The sequence below is a fragment of the Castanea sativa genome, chromosome 7 (genome assembly GCF_040712315.1).
Source record: "Castanea sativa cultivar Marrone di Chiusa Pesio chromosome 7, ASM4071231v1".
NCBI classification, from domain to species: domain Eukaryota; kingdom Viridiplantae; phylum Streptophyta; class Magnoliopsida; order Fagales; family Fagaceae; genus Castanea; species Castanea sativa.
The window spans coordinates 9,753,587-9,773,198 of record NC_134019.1 but is presented as its reverse complement, the minus strand read 5'-3'; the positions used below and the strand labels follow the sequence as shown (position 1 = coordinate 9,773,198).

At 33.7% G+C, this 19,612-nt stretch overlaps 2 protein-coding genes and 1 long non-coding RNA gene across 3 annotated transcripts; all 3 read right to left on the bottom strand.

The window, feature by feature from the left end:
• Positions 1 to 4,770: 4,770 nt before the first annotated feature.
• Positions 4,771 to 6,168, bottom strand: LOC142642009 (uncharacterized). Its single transcript, XM_075816355.1, has one exon. It carries the CDS (start codon positions 6,042 to 6,044, stop codon positions 4,893 to 4,895), a length of 1,152 nt encoding a protein of 383 aa, XP_075672470.1. The 5' UTR covers positions 6,045 to 6,168; the 3' UTR covers positions 4,771 to 4,892.
• Positions 6,169 to 6,556: 388 nt separating this feature from the next.
• On the bottom strand, positions 6,557 to 14,126 carry LOC142642259 (ycf3-interacting protein 1, chloroplastic). The gene is made up of 6 exons (XM_075816593.1): positions 13,813 to 14,126; positions 13,682 to 13,726; positions 12,740 to 12,853; positions 9,120 to 9,200; positions 7,581 to 7,745; positions 6,557 to 6,915 (listed from the first exon to the last, which is right to left on the bottom strand). The coding sequence occupies exons 1-6, from the start codon at positions 14,071 to 14,073 to the stop codon at positions 6,826 to 6,828; spliced, it is 756 nt and encodes a 251-aa protein (XP_075672708.1). The 5' UTR covers positions 14,074 to 14,126; the 3' UTR covers positions 6,557 to 6,825.
• On the bottom strand, positions 9,854 to 10,782 carry LOC142642061 (uncharacterized). The gene is made up of 2 exons (XR_012845576.1): positions 10,253 to 10,782; positions 9,854 to 10,067 (listed from the first exon to the last, which is right to left on the bottom strand). It is a non-coding gene; the product is annotated as an uncharacterized LOC142642061 (long non-coding RNA).
• Positions 14,127 to 19,612: the final 5,486 nt, after the last annotated feature.

The following is a 19,612-nucleotide window of genomic DNA, read 5'->3' as shown; positions in this document are numbered from 1 at the left end:
TCTAGATGCTCCATGATGCAATTTGATACTAATACTAGCATAGTCGAAATTTTTTGTCTTCTTGACACATTACATCAAGTTCATTTTCAATGCAAAATGATGAGTTGATGACCCTTCCGTGATGTAACGTCTTACCTATAGTCAGTAACACACCCTTCATCTCGGATTGAGATTTGATGCACCATGCAATAGCACTTTTGATTGTTAAAATTGAAAGTTAAAAGGCTTACTTTTAATCTCAACATTTAATTTGAATCTAAAATTTGAACTTTTTCCTCTCGCAATTGCATGGTGTGCATTTGATCCGGATCCATTGCCGTGGATCACCAATTTTTACCTTAAACTTCCCATGACATCCAGCTTTGTTTCCATCTGGCACAATAATCGCCAAGTTAACCATGGTACCGATGTTAGTAAAGGTGAGACATAACTTTGATATCACCTAGGAAGAAATTGAATAAATAAAAAAACAACTCAAAATTTCAAAAGGTTACAACTTTATTAATAAGTTATTAGTGTTGAGACTCTTTAAAAAAAATTGTTTTTAGAAAAGAAGTTATGTGTGTTGCAATGAACCCAGTGACATGAATTTATAATAGATTAATCATAAGATAATCTGGATCTAGACTGACACTAGGATTATGGTAAAATAATTAAGATTACGTGTTTGATTAGCTTTAAAGTAATACAATGAACCTTGACAAGAATAATACAAGCAGGTTGGGCTTGATTATTTCTCTTACAATCAACACCAACTGAAAGCCTAGCTATGGGGCCCTGGCTAAATATTTTCATGCATAATTACCTTCTTCAACCTTTTTTTTAATATATTTTTTATTTTTTATTTTATCCCCCTTCTTCAGCCATTATGATACCAACAGCTCTGTTTTCATTGAAATTAGTGATCATTACATTTTATGCTTCTTGTTTAGATCAAATTTGATTTATCAATTATGATTTAAAAAGCTAAATTTTGATATTTTCTCTCTTAATTAATGTTAATTGTATTTACCTGTAGTTCTTGAATTGAACTATTATTCTGTTTTTAAACTTTGTTTCCAAAGAAGGTAATTGGAACATTGTGATTTTTATTAAGAAATGTGATCAATAACAACCTTACGTATTGGCAAATCAAATTTAACTCAGACAGCACACTCACTGATCTAGTTCACCCGCTGCAAGCTAGCTTTGTTCCAGGACGAAATGCTAGTGATAGTGTCATCTTGGTTCAGAACATGTCCATTCTATGAATATTTCTAAAAGCAAACAAGGTTCTACGGCCATAAAATTAGACCATGAAAAAGTTTATGATAGATTCTGAATGGAATTTTAATTCTTCCTGAATTTAGGATTTGGCATGGGGACCCCTTTAACTATTGTCTACTTAGTTCAACCTTTTATCTCCTTCAACCATTGCCTCTTTAGTTCAACCTTTCATTTTCTCAAACCGTTTTCTTCTTAAATTTTCCATTTCATTCAATAATTTATGCATTCTTAAATTTTTCTCATTTATATCTTCTTAAATTCTACCGTTTTACTCTATTTGACATTTCATCTCCTTCAGCCCTTCCTCTTCTATGTGATGTTTCATATAAATTTCATATAACTTCATCCACCCCTCTCATCATCTAATCCTTCCAAGTTCAATCCGCAACAAAAATGGGTAATACTCTCTCTATTTCTTCAATTTTATTTCTCTATTGCTGGATTTTTATTTTATTTTATTGTTTCTACCACTTTTTCTCCATTAATGGTTCTTTCGATCTAATTGTCGAATCACATTTCTTTTTCTTTGTAGCAAATTCTCTTATGGCTTATGCACTTAGGTGTTTTGGTGTTTCAATTCAGGTTCTTTCTCTATATCACTTTAATTTGATTTGTGTTTGGATTAATAATTAGTTGTTTTGGAAGTGAGAATTTGAGGTTTTTAGTGATCTGTTTAGATGTTGAAACTATGAGGCTTTGTTATGTTTTTGTTTTTTGTTTCTTAATCCTTTTGGATGAAGAAATTTGTAGTTTGTAGAGAAAGTACCCTCAATAGTTGTTTTTAAAGTATGCTATAGCAACACTTATTCAAGAAAAAAAAAAGTTAATCAAATAAAAAATATATATCATTTAAATGACATAATTTGGATTTCACAGTTGGATTTTCATTTTTTTTTAAATGATGCATATGTAGAAGCTTAATTATTAGGTTTTGCTAATATTTGTTTATTTGATAATCTTTTTGGGTGGACAAATGTGCAGTTCCCTGGAGAAGGCATCTTAACAGGTTATCAAAAGTAAGTTGTTTTCTTAATTTGTGCAATTATCATTGTTGAGTGAAAATTAATATGACATTGTGTGTGCGTGTGTGTGTGTGTTTTTTTTTTTTGGTTGCAAAGTATGAGTATATTTTGATTCGGCAGATATATACCAATGTATTGAAAGAAGCAACGTATTCAGTAAGAAATGTAATGATCATACTTTCATATATTTCATAATATTAAAACAATAATATTAGATGATAATACAGTGGTTTGGGATTAAAGACAATATTAAAATAGAGAGCCACAAGTTAAAGTTTTTAAACAACAGAAAACTCTACTTTCTCTTTTCTTTCCAACTATTATGATGGGAAAAACTTAATCCCCACTATATTTGATCACTAACAAATTTGCTTAGAGTAGATGATAAAAGGACACAAAATTTTCATTAATTGACAGAAAAAAGAAATATGAAATCATTTATTTTGTTTTAAAAAAAAAAGTTGTTGCCCTTGGTTGGTTTTGTAAAGGGCAAAGATGACACACAGTTTTCAAAAAAAAAATTAATATACCTAAAATAAAATTTTCTTATGAAAAAAAAACTATTTTTTGTTATAAATTTTATTGATTATAATATATGATTTTACTAATATTTTAATAAATAAATTATATATTATATGCCATTAAAACATAATTATATACTCTTGCGTATTGTGCAATTCAGCAATTAATATCTCATGATTAACAAGTCCAAACTCATACATTACAATTACTTGAACCAAACATATTATTCATTTTACTTGAGAAACATTTTCAATCCAAATAACTTGAATCATTTAACTATTAAAATTCATGAACATAATTCATAAATTATAAAAATACTCTTCTAAGTTATTGTAGTTTTATATGATGCTATCAATTTGTACAACCCATTTTTAATAAATATAAAATCAAATCAGCAAATTATACACTTAAACTCACATTTTAGATCACTATCCCATGTAAACATACAAAAAGAATAGTTTAGAAAGCCTTCAAGACACTGGCGGAGCCAGAGAGGGGCGAGGGGGCACCTGCCCCCCCTGACTCCTAAATTTTTTTTTTTTTTTTTTTTTTTTTTTTTTTTTTTTTTTTTTTTTTTTTTGTATTAGTAGTCACATGAAAAAAAAAAAAAAAAAAAAAAAATTGTTGAAACTTGAAAGTGACCAAACCACCTATTTCACTATTTTTTTATTTTTATTTTATATCATTATTTACACAATTTTTACTATTTATGATACTTTTCACAGCATTTTATCTTTGAATGATGCTAGAGATATTTTAAATTTTACTACTTATGTCTTACAAATTGGCATGTTATCAATCACAAAAAATAATTTCAAACATTTATTTATTATATTTTTTAAGTAATATTAATCATATTTTTACTCCATCAGTTTGTAAATTTTTTAGTAGCTATGAATTGGTTGTTTTTGTTTATTTATTTTAATAATATGAAATATATTCATATTTGCTTACAATCGTTTATTTATTTTGTTATTATTGTTGATTAATGTTTTTTAGATAAATTTCACTTTTAATATCGTCTTTTAATTTTGCCCCCTCTAGACTAAAATCCTAGCTCCACCACTGCTTCAAGATGATATGCTGGTAGAGATTTTCTTTTGAGTTGGTAATGATTTTGCATCTTTCTTAGGAAGCATCGAACCAAGGTATAACTAAACACTTCCTTCAATATATATACCTTTAGGTATATAACTAATTGCTTTAGTTATACCTGGTTTTGATGTTTCCTAAAAAAGTCACAGAATCATTAGAAACTACATAGAAAATTTTACTAAAATATCATTTAGAAAGCTTTCTAAACTACTCATTTTGTATGTTTACGTGGGACAATGATCTAAAATAGATTTAAGTGTATAATGTGTTAATTTCATTTTCTATTTATAAGACATAGATTGTACGAATACATACCATCATATAAAACTACAATAAATTACTAGTCTGTTCTTATACTTTCAAGATGTATATTCTTGAATTTTGATGGTTAAACGATTCAAGTAACTTGGATCATTTGTATTGAAAAGGATTCTTAAGTAATTTGAATAATTTGCTTGGTTTTGTAAGGCATGAATTTGGACTTGGTTTCCATTAATATCAATTTTCTCTTCCACCAAAAGAAAATTGGAATAGGAGCTTCTAGAATTGTTGTCAGATTGGGCATACTTGTAGGCACTCACATTAAATAATCCAGCTTTCAGGATTGAAGCTGTGGCCTTAAAGAATCTATATACATCCTATATTCCTTGAACATCTTGGGGGTGCTCACCACTAAAGCAGATAATGAGGGGCTTATCAATAACTACATCTAGTTTAGTAAAATACAAACATGATGCACCCGAAACTATGTTTAAATCATATTAAGATTAAAGTTAATTTTATATATTCTACTCCAAAATATCATGCGCACCCTCCCTCCAGGGGCTAATACAACCATGACAGTGGTAGTTTGTGAAACAGAATTCCAAAAATGACCAAAGGAAAAAAGAAAATCCAGGCCTCTTATGCTCTTCACCCTTGCTGTTGCTTACGCTCTTCACTCTTGACAATGAAGAGCTACAGCATTACAAAACAAGTTAGAACATTTCAAGCACCCTGTGCTTCTAAGAAGGCATTGAACTCCTCCCTTGCCTTGCGCAAACGAGGTGTAATGCAAGAAGCTGGTGAGGTAGGGTGTGATCTAGGGGATGATAGAGAGAATCGAACATGGCGCGGAGATTCATCTGATTTCTTGGCTGTTGATCTTGCGGAGCCATTCTTGAGAACCCCTTTTTTATCATTATCAAAGAAGAATGCTGCTGTAACTGGTGAGTGTGCATCATTAACACTGGTTCTGATCAACTCCAGTGGCAGATCAAAGTAGAGACTCTTAGAGTCATCTTCACTGTCATGTGTTATGGCTGATGAAGCCCAAGACCCACATTCAAATTTTTCCAAGGAAACTCTCCTAGAGATCACATTTTCAATATTCACCACATGTTCAATATCTACTACTTCATTCTTTGCTCTCACTGGCTTTCCCTTTCCAAAGCTTGGCAGGAATAGACACAAAGCTCCACATTTGAATTCCTCATCACCACCATCCATGCTCCTCGCAATCTTATGACTGCCTTTGTTGTCTTCAGTTTTGGAAAAGCTGGTATCATACTTCTTGTCATATTCAATAGAATTTGGTTTAGTCAACCAAAGTTCAAAATCATCTGCTGATGCACGTGCTCTCCCTTCAGAGCACGATTTGCTCCTTTGTAAGTAAGTCTCTCGTTGCAGGGGGGTGAGCACATGATCATCTGCTGCCGAGTGCTGGCGTACCAGATTACTGACTTGTCTGGGATTTGCTTTGATTCTGTCTCTTGATTTCTTCTTCAATGGAGCTGAGCTAAATCGAGGAGATGAATTGGCTGAGTTTGGAAGGCTGCAACTCAAGAACCCTTTTGCAGGTGGTAGAGGTGGCAACATTAACTTAAAGCTTGCCTTTCCCATTGATGATCCTTGCAAGGATATAGGATCCACTGAAATGTGCTTTTCCTTTTGCAGGCTCTCTTTCTCAAAGTCATGGGGAAGATCAGGAGACATATTGGCATCTACTTCAACTTTGCCATAGAATTCATCTGCCTCTTGAGCACCTCCTTTTGAGGTTGAAAAATCCAAATGATGGGGATGTTCAGTAGTCATATGGACATCGACTTCAACTGTGTGTTTTGTGGTAGGAATAACTGCATCTGAAACTGGAAGGGCCATGGTGTTGAAAGATGCAGATTGTGAGGTAAAGAAATCACTGGACTACTTAAAAGAGAATGACTACTCAAGGGTCAGTTAAAACGTGCCCAGCATATTCACCACCATCTTCATAGTGATCCCCACGTTCCCTTCCTTCCTTTGTTTAAAGGGGGCTAAATGCAATGTTCCATATTTATATTTAAACACTAATTCCTGAGACAACATCTGTCTTGTTTTAAATTCTGATAAGAGCTGACTTTTGTATAATAATGAAGGATAACTATAATAAACATTAAGTCTGCTAAATGCAACATAGAATATGCGCCCGCACGAACAAACGTGAACTTACAAGGGTTGAAGTGCTTACATGAACAGCATATAAAAATCCAAATTCATGCATGTAAGAATTAAGGAGCAATTTAAGCCGATAACGAATGTGGGTCTGTCTACATCTACAAAACGTGAAATAATATTATTGCAGGGCCATTTGACACTAATGTTTACTTCTGTCAGTGTAGTGGCAAATATAGTACATGCAAAATGTCATACATTTTTTTTAATGAATAAATAATGTTATGCATTGATGCTACATTATATAGCTCGTGTATCATTGATACAACATTATATAACTCCTGTATTGGAGAAAATGAAGCAAAGAGGAAAAAGCTATATCATTACAGCAATTAAATAATTCCCAGAAACAATTTTTTAATTTCATGATTGTGATCTACAAGCTCGTGTGAAGACCATTGACACTAATAGGTCCATAACAAGGCACAGAGACTATACAAGTTGGCAAGATCTACTGGAGAGAATTGAAAAATAAAATTGATACCACTGAGATACCAATGATGACTGGAAAAGCCGTGACCAGGTAAAGTGCTCCATAACCCTGCAAGTGAACAAGCTTTCTCAGTACATATTTCAAGGATTAGCTAACACAGAAAACCACCATCAAAACTTCTTAATGCTCATATATTCACTAGGAAATTTAGAAGATTGTGAAGCCATGTTTTAACAATTAGCTTGTTTTGACTGTTCATTACTGTTACAATGTGCAATGTGTTTTCAAAATACTAAGGGCCTGTTTGGTAGGTTAATTTGAATAATATTGTTTGGGTGTTTTTTGATACACGTGTGGGTGAAAATGTGTGTTAAAATGTGTGTAAAGTTGTTTAAAATATGAAAATGTTGGTTAGAACTAACCAACCAAATAGGCCCTAAGCAGTCAAAACTTTATGGGACATAAGAACCAATATAGCGATCTAGCGGAGGAGTCATGCATCTGTGGTTTACTCCCCAGGGGTGGGTCCAAAGGGCCCTACTTGGTGAGATTCCACATTATCAAAAAAACAAAAAAAAAAACAAAGAGAGAGAGAGAAAGAGAGAATATAGTGTTTCCAGATATAAATTTGACAATTGTGACACTATTTGAATCAGGACTGTTGCAGCAACTTCAAAATATGTTGGCCAAAAGCTGCATCATAGCTAAGCCTAGTACCAAATACCAATGAGAAAACCACTATTAACTTTTCAAGAGAAGATCAAGGAACAAACCAGCGCTGGAGGTACTTCTGTGTCATCGCTGGCATCAGAATCATCAATCTCAGCAGCTGAATCCCAATCAACGTTCAGTCTTTTGGCAGCCTCTTTAGGATCAATTCCAGTGTCCGTGGCTTTTGCATATAGGGATTTGCCAGGCTTTTTCTTTGTAGCTTCAACCTAACAATAAACACAGTAGGTGGAAACAAGATCTTTCAAGGAAATTGGAAGCAAAGTCAGCTGAACAAAAATGATACACCAGTGGTGACGAGCTAACCATCTGAAGATTATCTCCTTGACTAGTAAAATTTAATCTTTATGATGATGATATCAGCGGTTCTCTAAGAAAAATTGGCTTCCAGACAAGGTCTTAGGCTTAAACTTGGGTTTTAAATTCAAACTCAAACAAATATAACCAAAGCATAAAAAGTAGAATTTTATGGAAGTTTAAAACCAAACAATATCAAACTACTAAATAGTAATGCTTTTCAGAAATTGATGTGGGATTATGTTTTGGAACTTCAAGAGCACACTTGCTAGAGAATATCTTCTGAAAAGGTAAGGTAACATCCAGACCTAGATAAAAATCAAACATCACACCTTTCAGACACTTTATCTCGCTTTGGTAATGACGCAGCACAATAGCATAGGAAGGGCTAGTGTACCACTTTTCCTATGTCAGGTTATCATATTGAATGTCAGTATATGGTGCTCTAAACATACATTGTCAGCCAACTTCCTGACAGCCTAAGCTTTTAAGAAAGATGGTTTCTAAAATACAAATTTCTTTTTCCTCCAAACCATTATCAAGTGGCAATTACTGGCGATGATCTAAGGGGTTTGGCAAGGACCTCCATCAACATGGGGACCTGAAATTCTAGCCTCTGAAGAAGGATTGACAAAGCATGACATGATAAGGAAACTGTCGAATAAAGAGTCAAACAGATAAAATTGTCATTTAACATTCATATTAGGGAGAACCATTCTGTCTATTCTGATGCAACCAAAAATTTATGAAAAAAGTTGACCCAAAGCTTAAAGTACCTGCAATAATTCACTAATTTTCACATAAAACATATAGCATTGTTAGCCTCAAGCCCTCAACAATAACAGACTTCCAATAAATTCATTGATCCATACAGTTATCAAGAAAACTTTGGTATAGGTATATAGTCTCATTTCTCAACAAAAGTCTATTTGCTACCCCAGTGGAAAACTGGATGCATATTGCAGATTTCCTTTAAAATGTCTGAATACTTTGTAAAGAAAAAAGTTTATAACGTTAACCTACTCTTACAACTACTACAGTTGCCTGTTGCCTCTATAAACAATATCAAGATGCAGTTTCAACTTTCTTGTACATATGGCTTAGATAACTTTTGCATTTTATCTCCACTTAGATGCTGGAGCCTCAAAGTGAGTAAAAATGAGGAAGCATCTTCATTGCATGTCATTTTGCCTCAATAAAAAGCATAAAAGCTAGCTAGCAAGTAGCTGTCTAAATATTAGCACTTATAGATTCAACAATGCCATATGCTCAAGTTACAAGAGTACCTCCAAATTAGGCCACTGAATCATTTCCTCAGCTAGCATCTGAAGAGCAACACGATCCTTTGGTACTTTTCCTTCATTCACCTAATAAATACGGAATTGCACCATGAATTATGCCAATAAATGAAATCAGTTTTCAAATCTGCAATTCACATGTGCGAAAGAGATATCATCTCCTTCTCCTCCTATGGTAGTGAGATGAAATAGGTGAACACCTCTACATTTGAAAAAACAACAATATATGATTGGAAAATTTGATATATACCAAGGAGTAGGGACTATAGAGATAAATATTTTAGATTTTCAACAAAGATTGCAATAGATATATCAACAAGTCTTGAAGTATACAAGACAGTAAACAAGTGCCCACATTACATACTTTTCTTTACAGAGAAATTGTTATTAGATTAATCCACCTATCTAGTCTAATTGTGAAACTTGTTTCTTAATAACAACAACAACAAAACCTTAGTGTCGTATATCTTGCTCACAACCAATCCCAAGCTCGGAAAAGGGAGAGTTGCTGTATGTTAAAGATCAACGTTTAATTTAGTCACTTTATTATGAATGGACCCCCCAAGCCTAACCTCCTTTCTTTTTCTCTTTGTTATATATTGCATGAAAGAAAAGAAATGGGATTTATTATTCATTCACTAAAGTCAAAGATCAATGCAATATGTTTTGAACAAGGGGCTTTACTAACACAATTCCTTTCGTTTTATGTACAAATATTTCCCTTTTTTTTGGGTATGAGTAAAATAATTTTATTAAGAAAAAGGCATCAGTTTGAATACACCATAAGTGTACCAAATTGCATACAAAGGATTACAAACGCATGTTCAAAGAGTGTATAAGATCTAGAAATTGTCCAGAAGGAATACCGCAAAGGGAAGCCATCCATTCATACAAGCATCTCAGAATATTTTTTTTTTAAATGACATGATTAAAATGCTCGACCCCTTCAAACATTCTACTATTACGCTCACACCATATTACCAACATAACACACAACAGAACCACCTTCCAAATTTTAGCTCCTCTATGGCCATGGAATTTCCCTTGCCAACAGTCTAAGCATCTAAGACACCTTCTTTGTCATAACCCAAAAGACTCCAAATAAGGGAATCATAAAAGACCAAATCCTAGAGGCTCCAAATATGGCAAGCACAAAAGACAAAACGTCCCTTTCTACTGAACAAGCAGCTAAATTCAAAGAGAGAAAAGCCCCAAGAAACTGATCAACTAATTCACCATTTTTCTTGCACATATAACACTAATCAAGATCCTTTTCCAGAGATTATCCACCGTTACCCTGGGTTGTCATGTGAACAAAGAAGGCAACTTATCTTGGGACCTTTGTATATCAATACTCCTTTAAGGAAAACATCTCCCTATAAACCCCTAAAAACTTAATAGTAAGAATGAACATCAAGTTTTCCTTCCTTTGAAGGCCTCCAACAAATCTGATCCATCCGTTGGCCTGAAGTTACTTGAGTACAACAGTTCAAAGAAATTTTTCATAGACTCAAACTCCCAATCTTGTGGCTATCTAGTGAATTGAGGGTTCCAACTACTCCCATGATCCAAATAAGATGCAAATGAGGCATTCTTGTCTACTGCAATATTATACTTCTCAAGGAACATATCCTTAAGACAAGAATCTTCCCACCAAGTATCATGCCAGATACTCTCCCATATACCAACCCCAATAATAAACTTGATATTCTTACGAAAGATATCTCATCTGCTTCTGATACATTTTCCAAAGCCTTACCCCATGTGAACCTCATACCTTCTCCATTCACCCCCCCCCCCCCCCCCACCCCAATTATTCTCTGTATATAGTATAAACAAACCTGTGTCATAACTGTTCTCATTCAAACCCAAACCACAATAATCATTTCCCTAGAAGAGCTTGATTGAAAGTGCTCAGCTTACAAATCCCCAATCCACCATTCTACAACAAAAAAAAAAAAAGATTGCTCCCTACTCCACTAAATGAAGCTTTTTGGCATATCCCATTCCATCCCACAAAAAAATCTTATTAAAGCTTCTCCAAATGATTCACACTATGACTTGGCATTATGAAAACTTACATAAAGTAAGTGGGAAAGGAAGATAATGTACCCTTGATGAACGTAATCCTTCCACCTTTTGAGAGATATAACTTCTTCCAACCCACAAAACATTGTTCCATCCTTTCAATAATGTGATTCCACACCCCTCGAGCCTTCCAATACATGGGCAAAGCACCCACCTTACAACCCCAACAGAGACATTAATCCCTTGTTATACATCCCCAATAGGTACCAATTCACTTTTCCCCAGATGTACCCTCATACCTGAGACTGCGCCAAAGCAAAGGAGAACACATCATGGATATCCAAGTTGTTGTGGAATTGCCTTACATAACACAATTGTGTCATCAGTATAACGGAGATGCAAAACTTCCATTACCCCTATATCCTCCTCCCACCTTAAACCCACCACTGTCTGCACTCCATAACCAAAATAAATAGTAATAATGATTAAGGTTCACATTGTCTTAGACCTCTAGAGCTGCTAAGAAAACTAGTTCGCCCGCCATTGATCATAATGGAGAACCAAACCAGTGGAATACAAAATTGGATCCAATTCTTTCACTTCTAACCAAAACAACACACAATCTCAATTGAAATGATCATGACTTTTCAATGTCTGTTTTGGAAACTACACTAGGAGCTCTTCTCCTCGGCCAACTAACCAAATACTCATTGACAATAAGAACTAAGTCCAAATTTTGTCTGTCACCCATGAATGCAATTTGTGAGTCAAACACAAGCCACCCCATATTTTCCTTCTATCTATTTTCCAATACATTTGGGATCAATATATACACACTTCCAACTAAATTAACGAGTGTTTTTAGAACCACCTATAATTGGTATTAAAGTAATAAAAGGTGAATTCAAAGACTTTTTAAATCTGCAATAAGTATAAAATTCATGAAACAAAAACATTATATCCTTCTCTAGAAAACCCCACCAATACTTGAAGAAAGAAATTGTGAATCCATCTAATCTTGGAGATTTGTCACCATCAAAATCACGTAAGGCCCCTAAACCTCCTCTTGACCAAATGGCCTATTCATCCACCTGCTAGTATCTTCATCAATGGCTGACAAAGGAAAGGTTTCTATATAAGGTCTCCATTCCTCTTGTTGAAAGTAGAAATATGCTGTTAATTCTAGCAATGTCATGAGGGCATCTTGAAGAAATTCTCACTCAGAATTATTATACATAATTGGAAAATATAAATATATAGTGGCCACTGCCAGTTTGAGATTATCAGAAGTAGAAGGCTTTGACAGTGATAATGTATCAAGTGGAGATCACATGTCTCTTTTAGAAGCATATCCAGCAAGGGGTGCCCAGCCTCAACTTTTAAAATTGCCCAAATACGGAAACTCTCAAAGTCTAACATTGAACATTAACGAGAAAATGTTCACATGGTTGTATCATCTCAAAAACAAAATAACAATGAATAAATAGTTTGTCCACCATGGAACTGAGATATGGAGCCAAACACAATTTAAAATTTGTACGAGTCATAGTAGGGAAGAAAACACAAAAGGAGGGACTCACTTCTTCCAAAACAGCAGCCAAGTCCTCCCTTGTTGGGGTATCCGCATCCTCAATTCCAAGTAATCTTCTCCTCTCAACTTCTCTTGGGTCCTCAATCATTATGGTCAACTTAACCTACACATTAGGAAAGAGGAAAAAAATGGTAGATTGGGTCATCTTATAATATAATGTACACACAAAATTGGACAGTTTGGTAATGACATGAGAGTGTGAGATAGCTAGACAAGTATCGAATACACTAAAACATTCCCAAGATTTAGTAAAGTTTTTGATTTATTTTTAATAACATATGGAACCTTTCTAAAGAAGAACCCTTTGGACTTACTTCTAGCAAATAAACCTACAGGCAACTAACCTCACCGCCAGATCCAGTTACCAGATAATCTAGGGGTATTTGCCCCTAACAGGCTAAGCAATTTATGCTCATGCCCACAAAGTTTTAATGAATGCATATGTTAGAATTATGTGGTTATATGATTAAATTAACTATTTCTCAATAGCTTAAACTTTTGGAAGAATCAGTAATTTAACACGGTATCAAAGCATGTCTTCTCCACTCTACCTCCCATTTAAAATCCCACTCATTGAACCTCACCTATTCAAAATTTAAAAGGAAGTTTGAGCCCACATGTGAAGCACAGTGTTACATTTACCATTTTCCAATAGTTTAAGCTTTTGGTAAAATTGGTAATTTAACAGCACAAACACTAGAATCATGAAATACCATATATGGTATCAAAACTACTAAATTCACAAAATTGTAGTCAAATTTAAGAGAAGGGTACAAGTATAACCAAACCAATACTAAATTGGGACAAAATTATGAAAAGTGTCAAAGAAAATAAAGGATAAACTAACAAAACAATGTGTGGAAGCAAAGCAAAGCTGAGAATTTCCAATGGAAATCAAATAAAAAAATAGTACAAGTAAAGTAATAATGACCTCATTGAAAATCATATCTCGATTTTTTCTGAGAAGCTCCAACACCTACAGTGAGAAAGATAGAGTCTTTATTAACTAAGCAAACAAAAACATGGGCATGAATGTTCATAAAAGAGAAAAATAAAAGATACCCTTTTGATTTGTCGAATGTATTCGAGGTCTTGAGGGTCTGGTTCCTCTTGGGTCGATGAAACGCTTGGCTCTGTGGCCTCTTCATTGCTGCCAACGAGTACAACTACTCGACTCTTTGTTGGGCGACAAGAGTAGCGGTGGTGGAGTTTCTTGGAGAAGATGGGTAGCTTTGGAATGCTATAACAAGAAGAAGATGAAGAAGACGAAGAGGGTGAAGCAGTGAGTGGGAGTTGGAGCAGTGGCATAGCCATGGCTTCCATTGCTCTGCAATTCTTTTTGTCATAATCTTCAAAATTCAGAATTTCATATTCTGTGTCGGAATCGAATCGGGTCGGATCCGACCCACAGTGGTTCAAAAAAAAAAATCTATTTTTCTTTCCTTATAAAGTTTTTTTTTTTTTTTTTTTTTTTTTTTTTTTTTTTTTTTTTTAAGTAGATGGTGAGGGAATTAGAAAAAATGAGTGGGGATTTGAATACAACGTTCGGAACAGCATGATTTTTAAATAATCTAGTCTCTAATTTGTGTGATGCACAGGAACCTACCTATTTATAAGGTAGGTTAAAATAATTTTATTAAAAATTTAAAAAATTACATCATTGCATGATTTATTCTTGTATGACTTCAATTTGTGTTATACTTTGATAAAGGAGTCATTATTTAAATGTACAATAGCTTACAAAAAATTTATCAAACAGTTTCAGAAACTGAAAATAAATAATTCAAAAATTCAAATATTAAAACTTCTAAAAAACAAAGAAAAATCAAAGAATCAATGATTTACTGTTTAGAAATTACTGAAACAAAACAAAAATATATATAACTAAACAATAGAAAAATATAAGAGAAAGATGGTTTACATTTAAAAGAATAATTTTAATTATTACAAGCTTTTTTATCTTGTAAAAAACGGTTAAAAAGAGTTTGGTAGTTCATGTATGAAAATTACTTTTTAAAAAATATATAAAAAACCATAAAATAATTTTTTTTTTTCAACAAAGTAGAGAAGAAGAAAATAACATAAAAAGAGCTCATACATTTACTCGGCTTAAAAAAAATATTGGGGTTTGCTTTGCTTTTATAGTGTTTATGATTAACCTCGCAAATTTAGAGATAAATTATCAATATTTGAAATTGAGTTTAAATTGGAATTGTTAAAGAGATAGAGTTTCACTTCTTGTTAAGTTTGGATTAAACAAAAATAATTTTGTTTAAAAAAATGATAATAATGAGTTTAAGTTGGACTTGTTAAAGAAATAGAATTTCACTTCTTGTTAAGTTTGGACTAAACAAAAATATTTTTATTTAAAAAATATTGTGTTGATGTTAAAAATTTTAAGAGCACGATATTTAAATACGGCAAGTGTTATTCAAAAATAACAGGAAAAATTAGATTATTTTGAACACGTCTTTATTTCTTGAAAAGTTAAATGATTATGAATATTTCAAATTTACCCTAATGCATTCGGTAGGGTTAAATCTGACCTGATACTTCATAACTTTTAATATTTGATTGGAACTTTCTTTTATAGTTCATGAGATGTAGGAGACACCGATGAATAACCAGAATGCATCAAATGGAAGCTTCTTGTTAGCTAGAATGTGTACGATGACATGGAGGACAGGTTTTAGAGCAAATGTAGTAACTATATTTTTACAATGAGAAATTTATATTTTTATAGACATACGTTTTAGAGCAAATGTAATAACTATATATTTACAATAAATTTATTTAATAGAGATTTACTTAAACTAAACTATTGTAACACTTGATAATATAATTAGACGTTGAAGATAAATAATAAATATATAAGATATAAAACCTAAAAGAAAAAGAAAAAAATAATAGTAACATGGAAAATTGTGAGAGTTCCAGAGGTTTCGGTTATATATATATATAGACTAGTCACTAACCCGTGTTATGTGCAAGAATTTACCTATTTATGAGGTAGATTAAAATAATTTTATAAAAAATTTATGAAATTACACCATTGCATGATTTACTATTATATGACTTCAATTTGTGTTACAATTTGATAAAGAAATCATTACTTGATCGTGCAATGGCTTACAAAAAATTTGTCAAACAGTTATAGATATTACAAAAAAATAACTCAAAAATTCAAATATTAAAACTTCTGAAAGACCAAAAAATATTAAAGAATTAGCTGATTTACTACTTAGAAATATTATTGAAACAAAAGAATAATTTCAATTATTGCAAGCTTTTTTATTTTGTAAAAAATGGCTAAAGAGAGTTTGGTGATTCATGTACGAAAATTACTTTTTAAAAAATACATGAAAAACTATAAAATAATTTTTTATAACAAAGTAGAGAAGAAGAAAATAACATAAGAAAAGCTCATACCTTTGCTTGGCTTAAAAAATATATATTGGGGTTTGTTTTGGTTTTATAGTGTTCATGATTAACATCGCAAATTTGGAGATAAATTATCAATGTTTGAGTTTGAGTTTAAGTTGGAGATAAATACATGAAAAACCATAAAATAATTTTTTTAATAAAGTAGAGGAAAAGAAAATAACATAAGAAGAGCTCATACCTCTACTCGGCTTATAAAAAAATATTGGGGTTTGCTTTGCTTTTATAGTGTTCATGATTAATCTCACAAATTTGGATATAAACTATCTACGTTTTAGTTTTAGTTTAAATTGGACTTGTTAGAGAGATAGAGTTTCACTCATTGTTAAGTTTGGATTAAACAAAAATAATTTTATTTAAAAAAAATGAAAATGATGAGTTTGAGTTTAAATTGGACTTGTTAGAAAGATAGAGTTTCACTCCTTATTAAGTTTGGATTAAACAAAAATAATTTTATTTAAATATTGTGCAGACGTGAAAAATTGTAAGAGTTTCAAAGGCTTCAGTTTTATATATACACAATAAATGGTTTGAATATTTTAGAGCATTAGTCACCACCACCTTCCCAGTCTATGGAGATAGATCAAATGACACAAAAGGGGGGGGGGGGGTAAGTTACAGACTATGGGGAAGGCCGACTGGGGCCATATGATTACAAGATAAAAGGCCAACTGAGGCCATATGATTACAGTTGTAAAAACCGGTTGGGGTAATACAAGTGTAGCAAATTGTCATCTAATTACAAGTACTGGGTTGTAAAGAGGAGGTAAAGCTGAGTGAGGTAATTGGGACTGCAATTGAACCTCAGAGCCAAGTTTGGCCGGTCGAAGTTGTAAGCTACATTTTATATTATCAATCAAGTTGGCCGGTACTGCCGCCATAGTTATTTAATTATTTTGAGCATTATAATTATTTTGAATTATTTTCATGGATATATCTCTCATTCCCCATATCTTGTTTTACATCTATTTCATGATAATTCTTCCATTTTCATTCATTTATTTCTTCATCTGTTACTATTTCATCATCTTCTTTTATCTCTATCGTTGGTAGGCTTAGCCTCCTTCTTAACCATTTTGTTTATTATTATGTGATCATTTGTTTAAACTAACCTTTACATCCCAGTTATCTGCTTCTTCTTGTTTCTGTGTTTTGCCCCAAAGTTTGTTGCAGATGTGTACTATTGAGACGTATAAGTCCAGATCTGTGCTGTTTGTTAGCCCAGTAAGTCCCGGTATCTTCCTTGTTTTGGTTTGGTCAGCCCGTGTTAGCCGTGTGTCAGGCGTTTAGGGTGGTCCCCATTTTGGAAGATTGTGGCATTAAGAGGTTATGTTTGCATGAGATTAGGCAATTGTCTTGTTTGTATACCCTGTTTCAGATCTAAGGTTAGATCCAAAAATTTGAGGATAAAGGTGAATAGGTTGTGATTGTTTGTTTAAGCTTATAATCCAGAACAATGAATAGGTTGTTTAGAAGTTACTTTTCTACCAGTTCTAGATGTTCTCAACCATCATCCCTTCTAGAGATTCCATAAGACGTTGGAATCATCAATTCAGAATCTTATGAGTTATCAGATGTAAATCCAGACATAGGAGATTGGAATATCCCAAAAGTCCCCACCAACCAGATCTATAAGTCCTCATGGTCTTGGAAAAAGGCTTTCAAGATAGATTACCATGTGAAGACTATATAACAAGTTTATGGTATAAACAAAGAGTAAGACGTGCTACTTGTTAAACCCATCCGCCGTAGTAGCCTATAGGAAGCAAGGTCATAACTTCCTACAAATAGGTTTAGTCCAAGACGGAGTTAAACCTCTTATTAGAAAAGGGTTGAACAATTCAATCCTTATGGCCCTTAGAGATACTCGTCATGTTAGGTTTAATGACAGCCTCTTAGGAACCATAGAAACTAATCTTAGTAATGGACCAGTTCATTTTAACTGTTTCCCTGATTTCACTGTCCATATTCATGACAGCAATGTCATCAATACTCTTACACTTAATATCAAGACCCATGGAACCCTTATGACACAGGGAACTAGCCAGATAGTCTTGATATACAAAGTTTACTACAAGTGCATGAGAACAAACATGAATGTCCAAGCACTTGACAAAAGGAAGATGGGTGAGACAACCCTCATCCAAACCATTGGCCCTAGAGCCAAGATTCAGGTTCCTAGAACCCTGCAATGGTCTAAGGTCACATTCCCCACCAGCTGGACTTTAGAGAATGAAAATCATCCTCTACAGATCCAGAACCCAGCCCAGAATCTAGATCTAGATTTTGTCCAACAACTAGCCGATGACACGGTTAGACTAAGTTTTGAAAGAACCAGACTTAGTACCCCTTTGGACTATGAGTGTAGAACACCTCTGGATGAATCCCGGTTTAGATCCCCAATCGATCTACACCAACCCATTAGGCATTCACCTATCCTTCTTAGGGATAAACCTGCATCTCAGTGTAGCTCAACCAGACCCTTGGCACCATTCCCAAAGTTTAGAAGAGATTTAGGTCTAGAACTTTAGGGAGTCATAACCAAATCCCAGGTTAGCACACCTTGCTACATAGCCAAACAAGACTTAGTTGTTGGTGAGGAAGACAACAGAGAACAACCCCTTCCATCCCCATTTGGGACTGATATGGAACAACCATTTCCGCAAGAACCCCAGTACCCCTTAATAGATCACCAGCTCATGGTAATTAGAAGAGACTTCACCCCTGACCTAGTAGCTTTAGGAAAGGAGTTTGATTCTGAAGAAAATAGAGTCAAAAGAGAAGCCTATAGAGCCAACCATACTAGAGAACAAAAGATAGAAGTCTTGGAAGGATGGAAAGCATTCATGAAAGAGATATCTAGCAATGTCCCTTTCTTCGAATACTTTGAAAACCATTTTAAATGGCACAAATAGTCTTGTGTCATCACCAAAGCTTGGACCAAAGACGGACCAACAAAGGAAGTTGTCCGGTCTAGCCATCCACCCCTAGAAGCCATAATCTTTAAACACCGTAACAGTGATGTAGTAGCCTCCCCTTTCAAGGTTCCCACAATTGAGGAAAAACCTGTGAAGAAAGTGATAGAACAAAATAACTACACCAACCAGTGTTTAGATGTTATAGGAAAACAGCTTGATAGGATCAAGAACAAGGTTATCCTCCAGCCAGGACACCCTAGCAAACCTATTCAAACCCTAGAGAAACCTCTAGTCAAGCTACCAACAACCAGGCACACAAGCCTCAGACCTAAGGACAAGACAGCCTTAGAAATTGTCACCCAGAAGCTAGAAGAACTAGTAAAGAATGAATCAGTTACCCCTTCACCATTTTCAACTAGCAAGAATCCACAAGCTAATGTCTTAAGTACAACCTCTAGGAGCCCGACAGCCATAGAGATTGTTACCCAAAAGCTTGAGGAGCT

Coding starts and splice junctions, on each gene's coding strand:
- LOC142642009 (XM_075816355.1), bottom strand. CDS start 6,044: ATGGCCCTTCCAGTTTCAGATGCAGTTATTCCTACCACAAAACACACA.
- LOC142642259 (XM_075816593.1), bottom strand. CDS start 14,073: ATGGAAGCCATGGCTATGCCACTGCTCCAACTCCCACTCACTGCTTCA. Junction 9,201..12,739: donor TGGCTGCTGTTTTGGAAGAA/GTGAGTCCCTCC, acceptor CGTATTTATTAG/GTGAATGAAGGAAAAGTACC. Junction 7,746..9,119: donor TTCAGTGGCCTAATTTGGAG/GTACTCTTGTAA, acceptor GTTTATTGTTAG/GTTGAAGCTACAAAGAAAAA.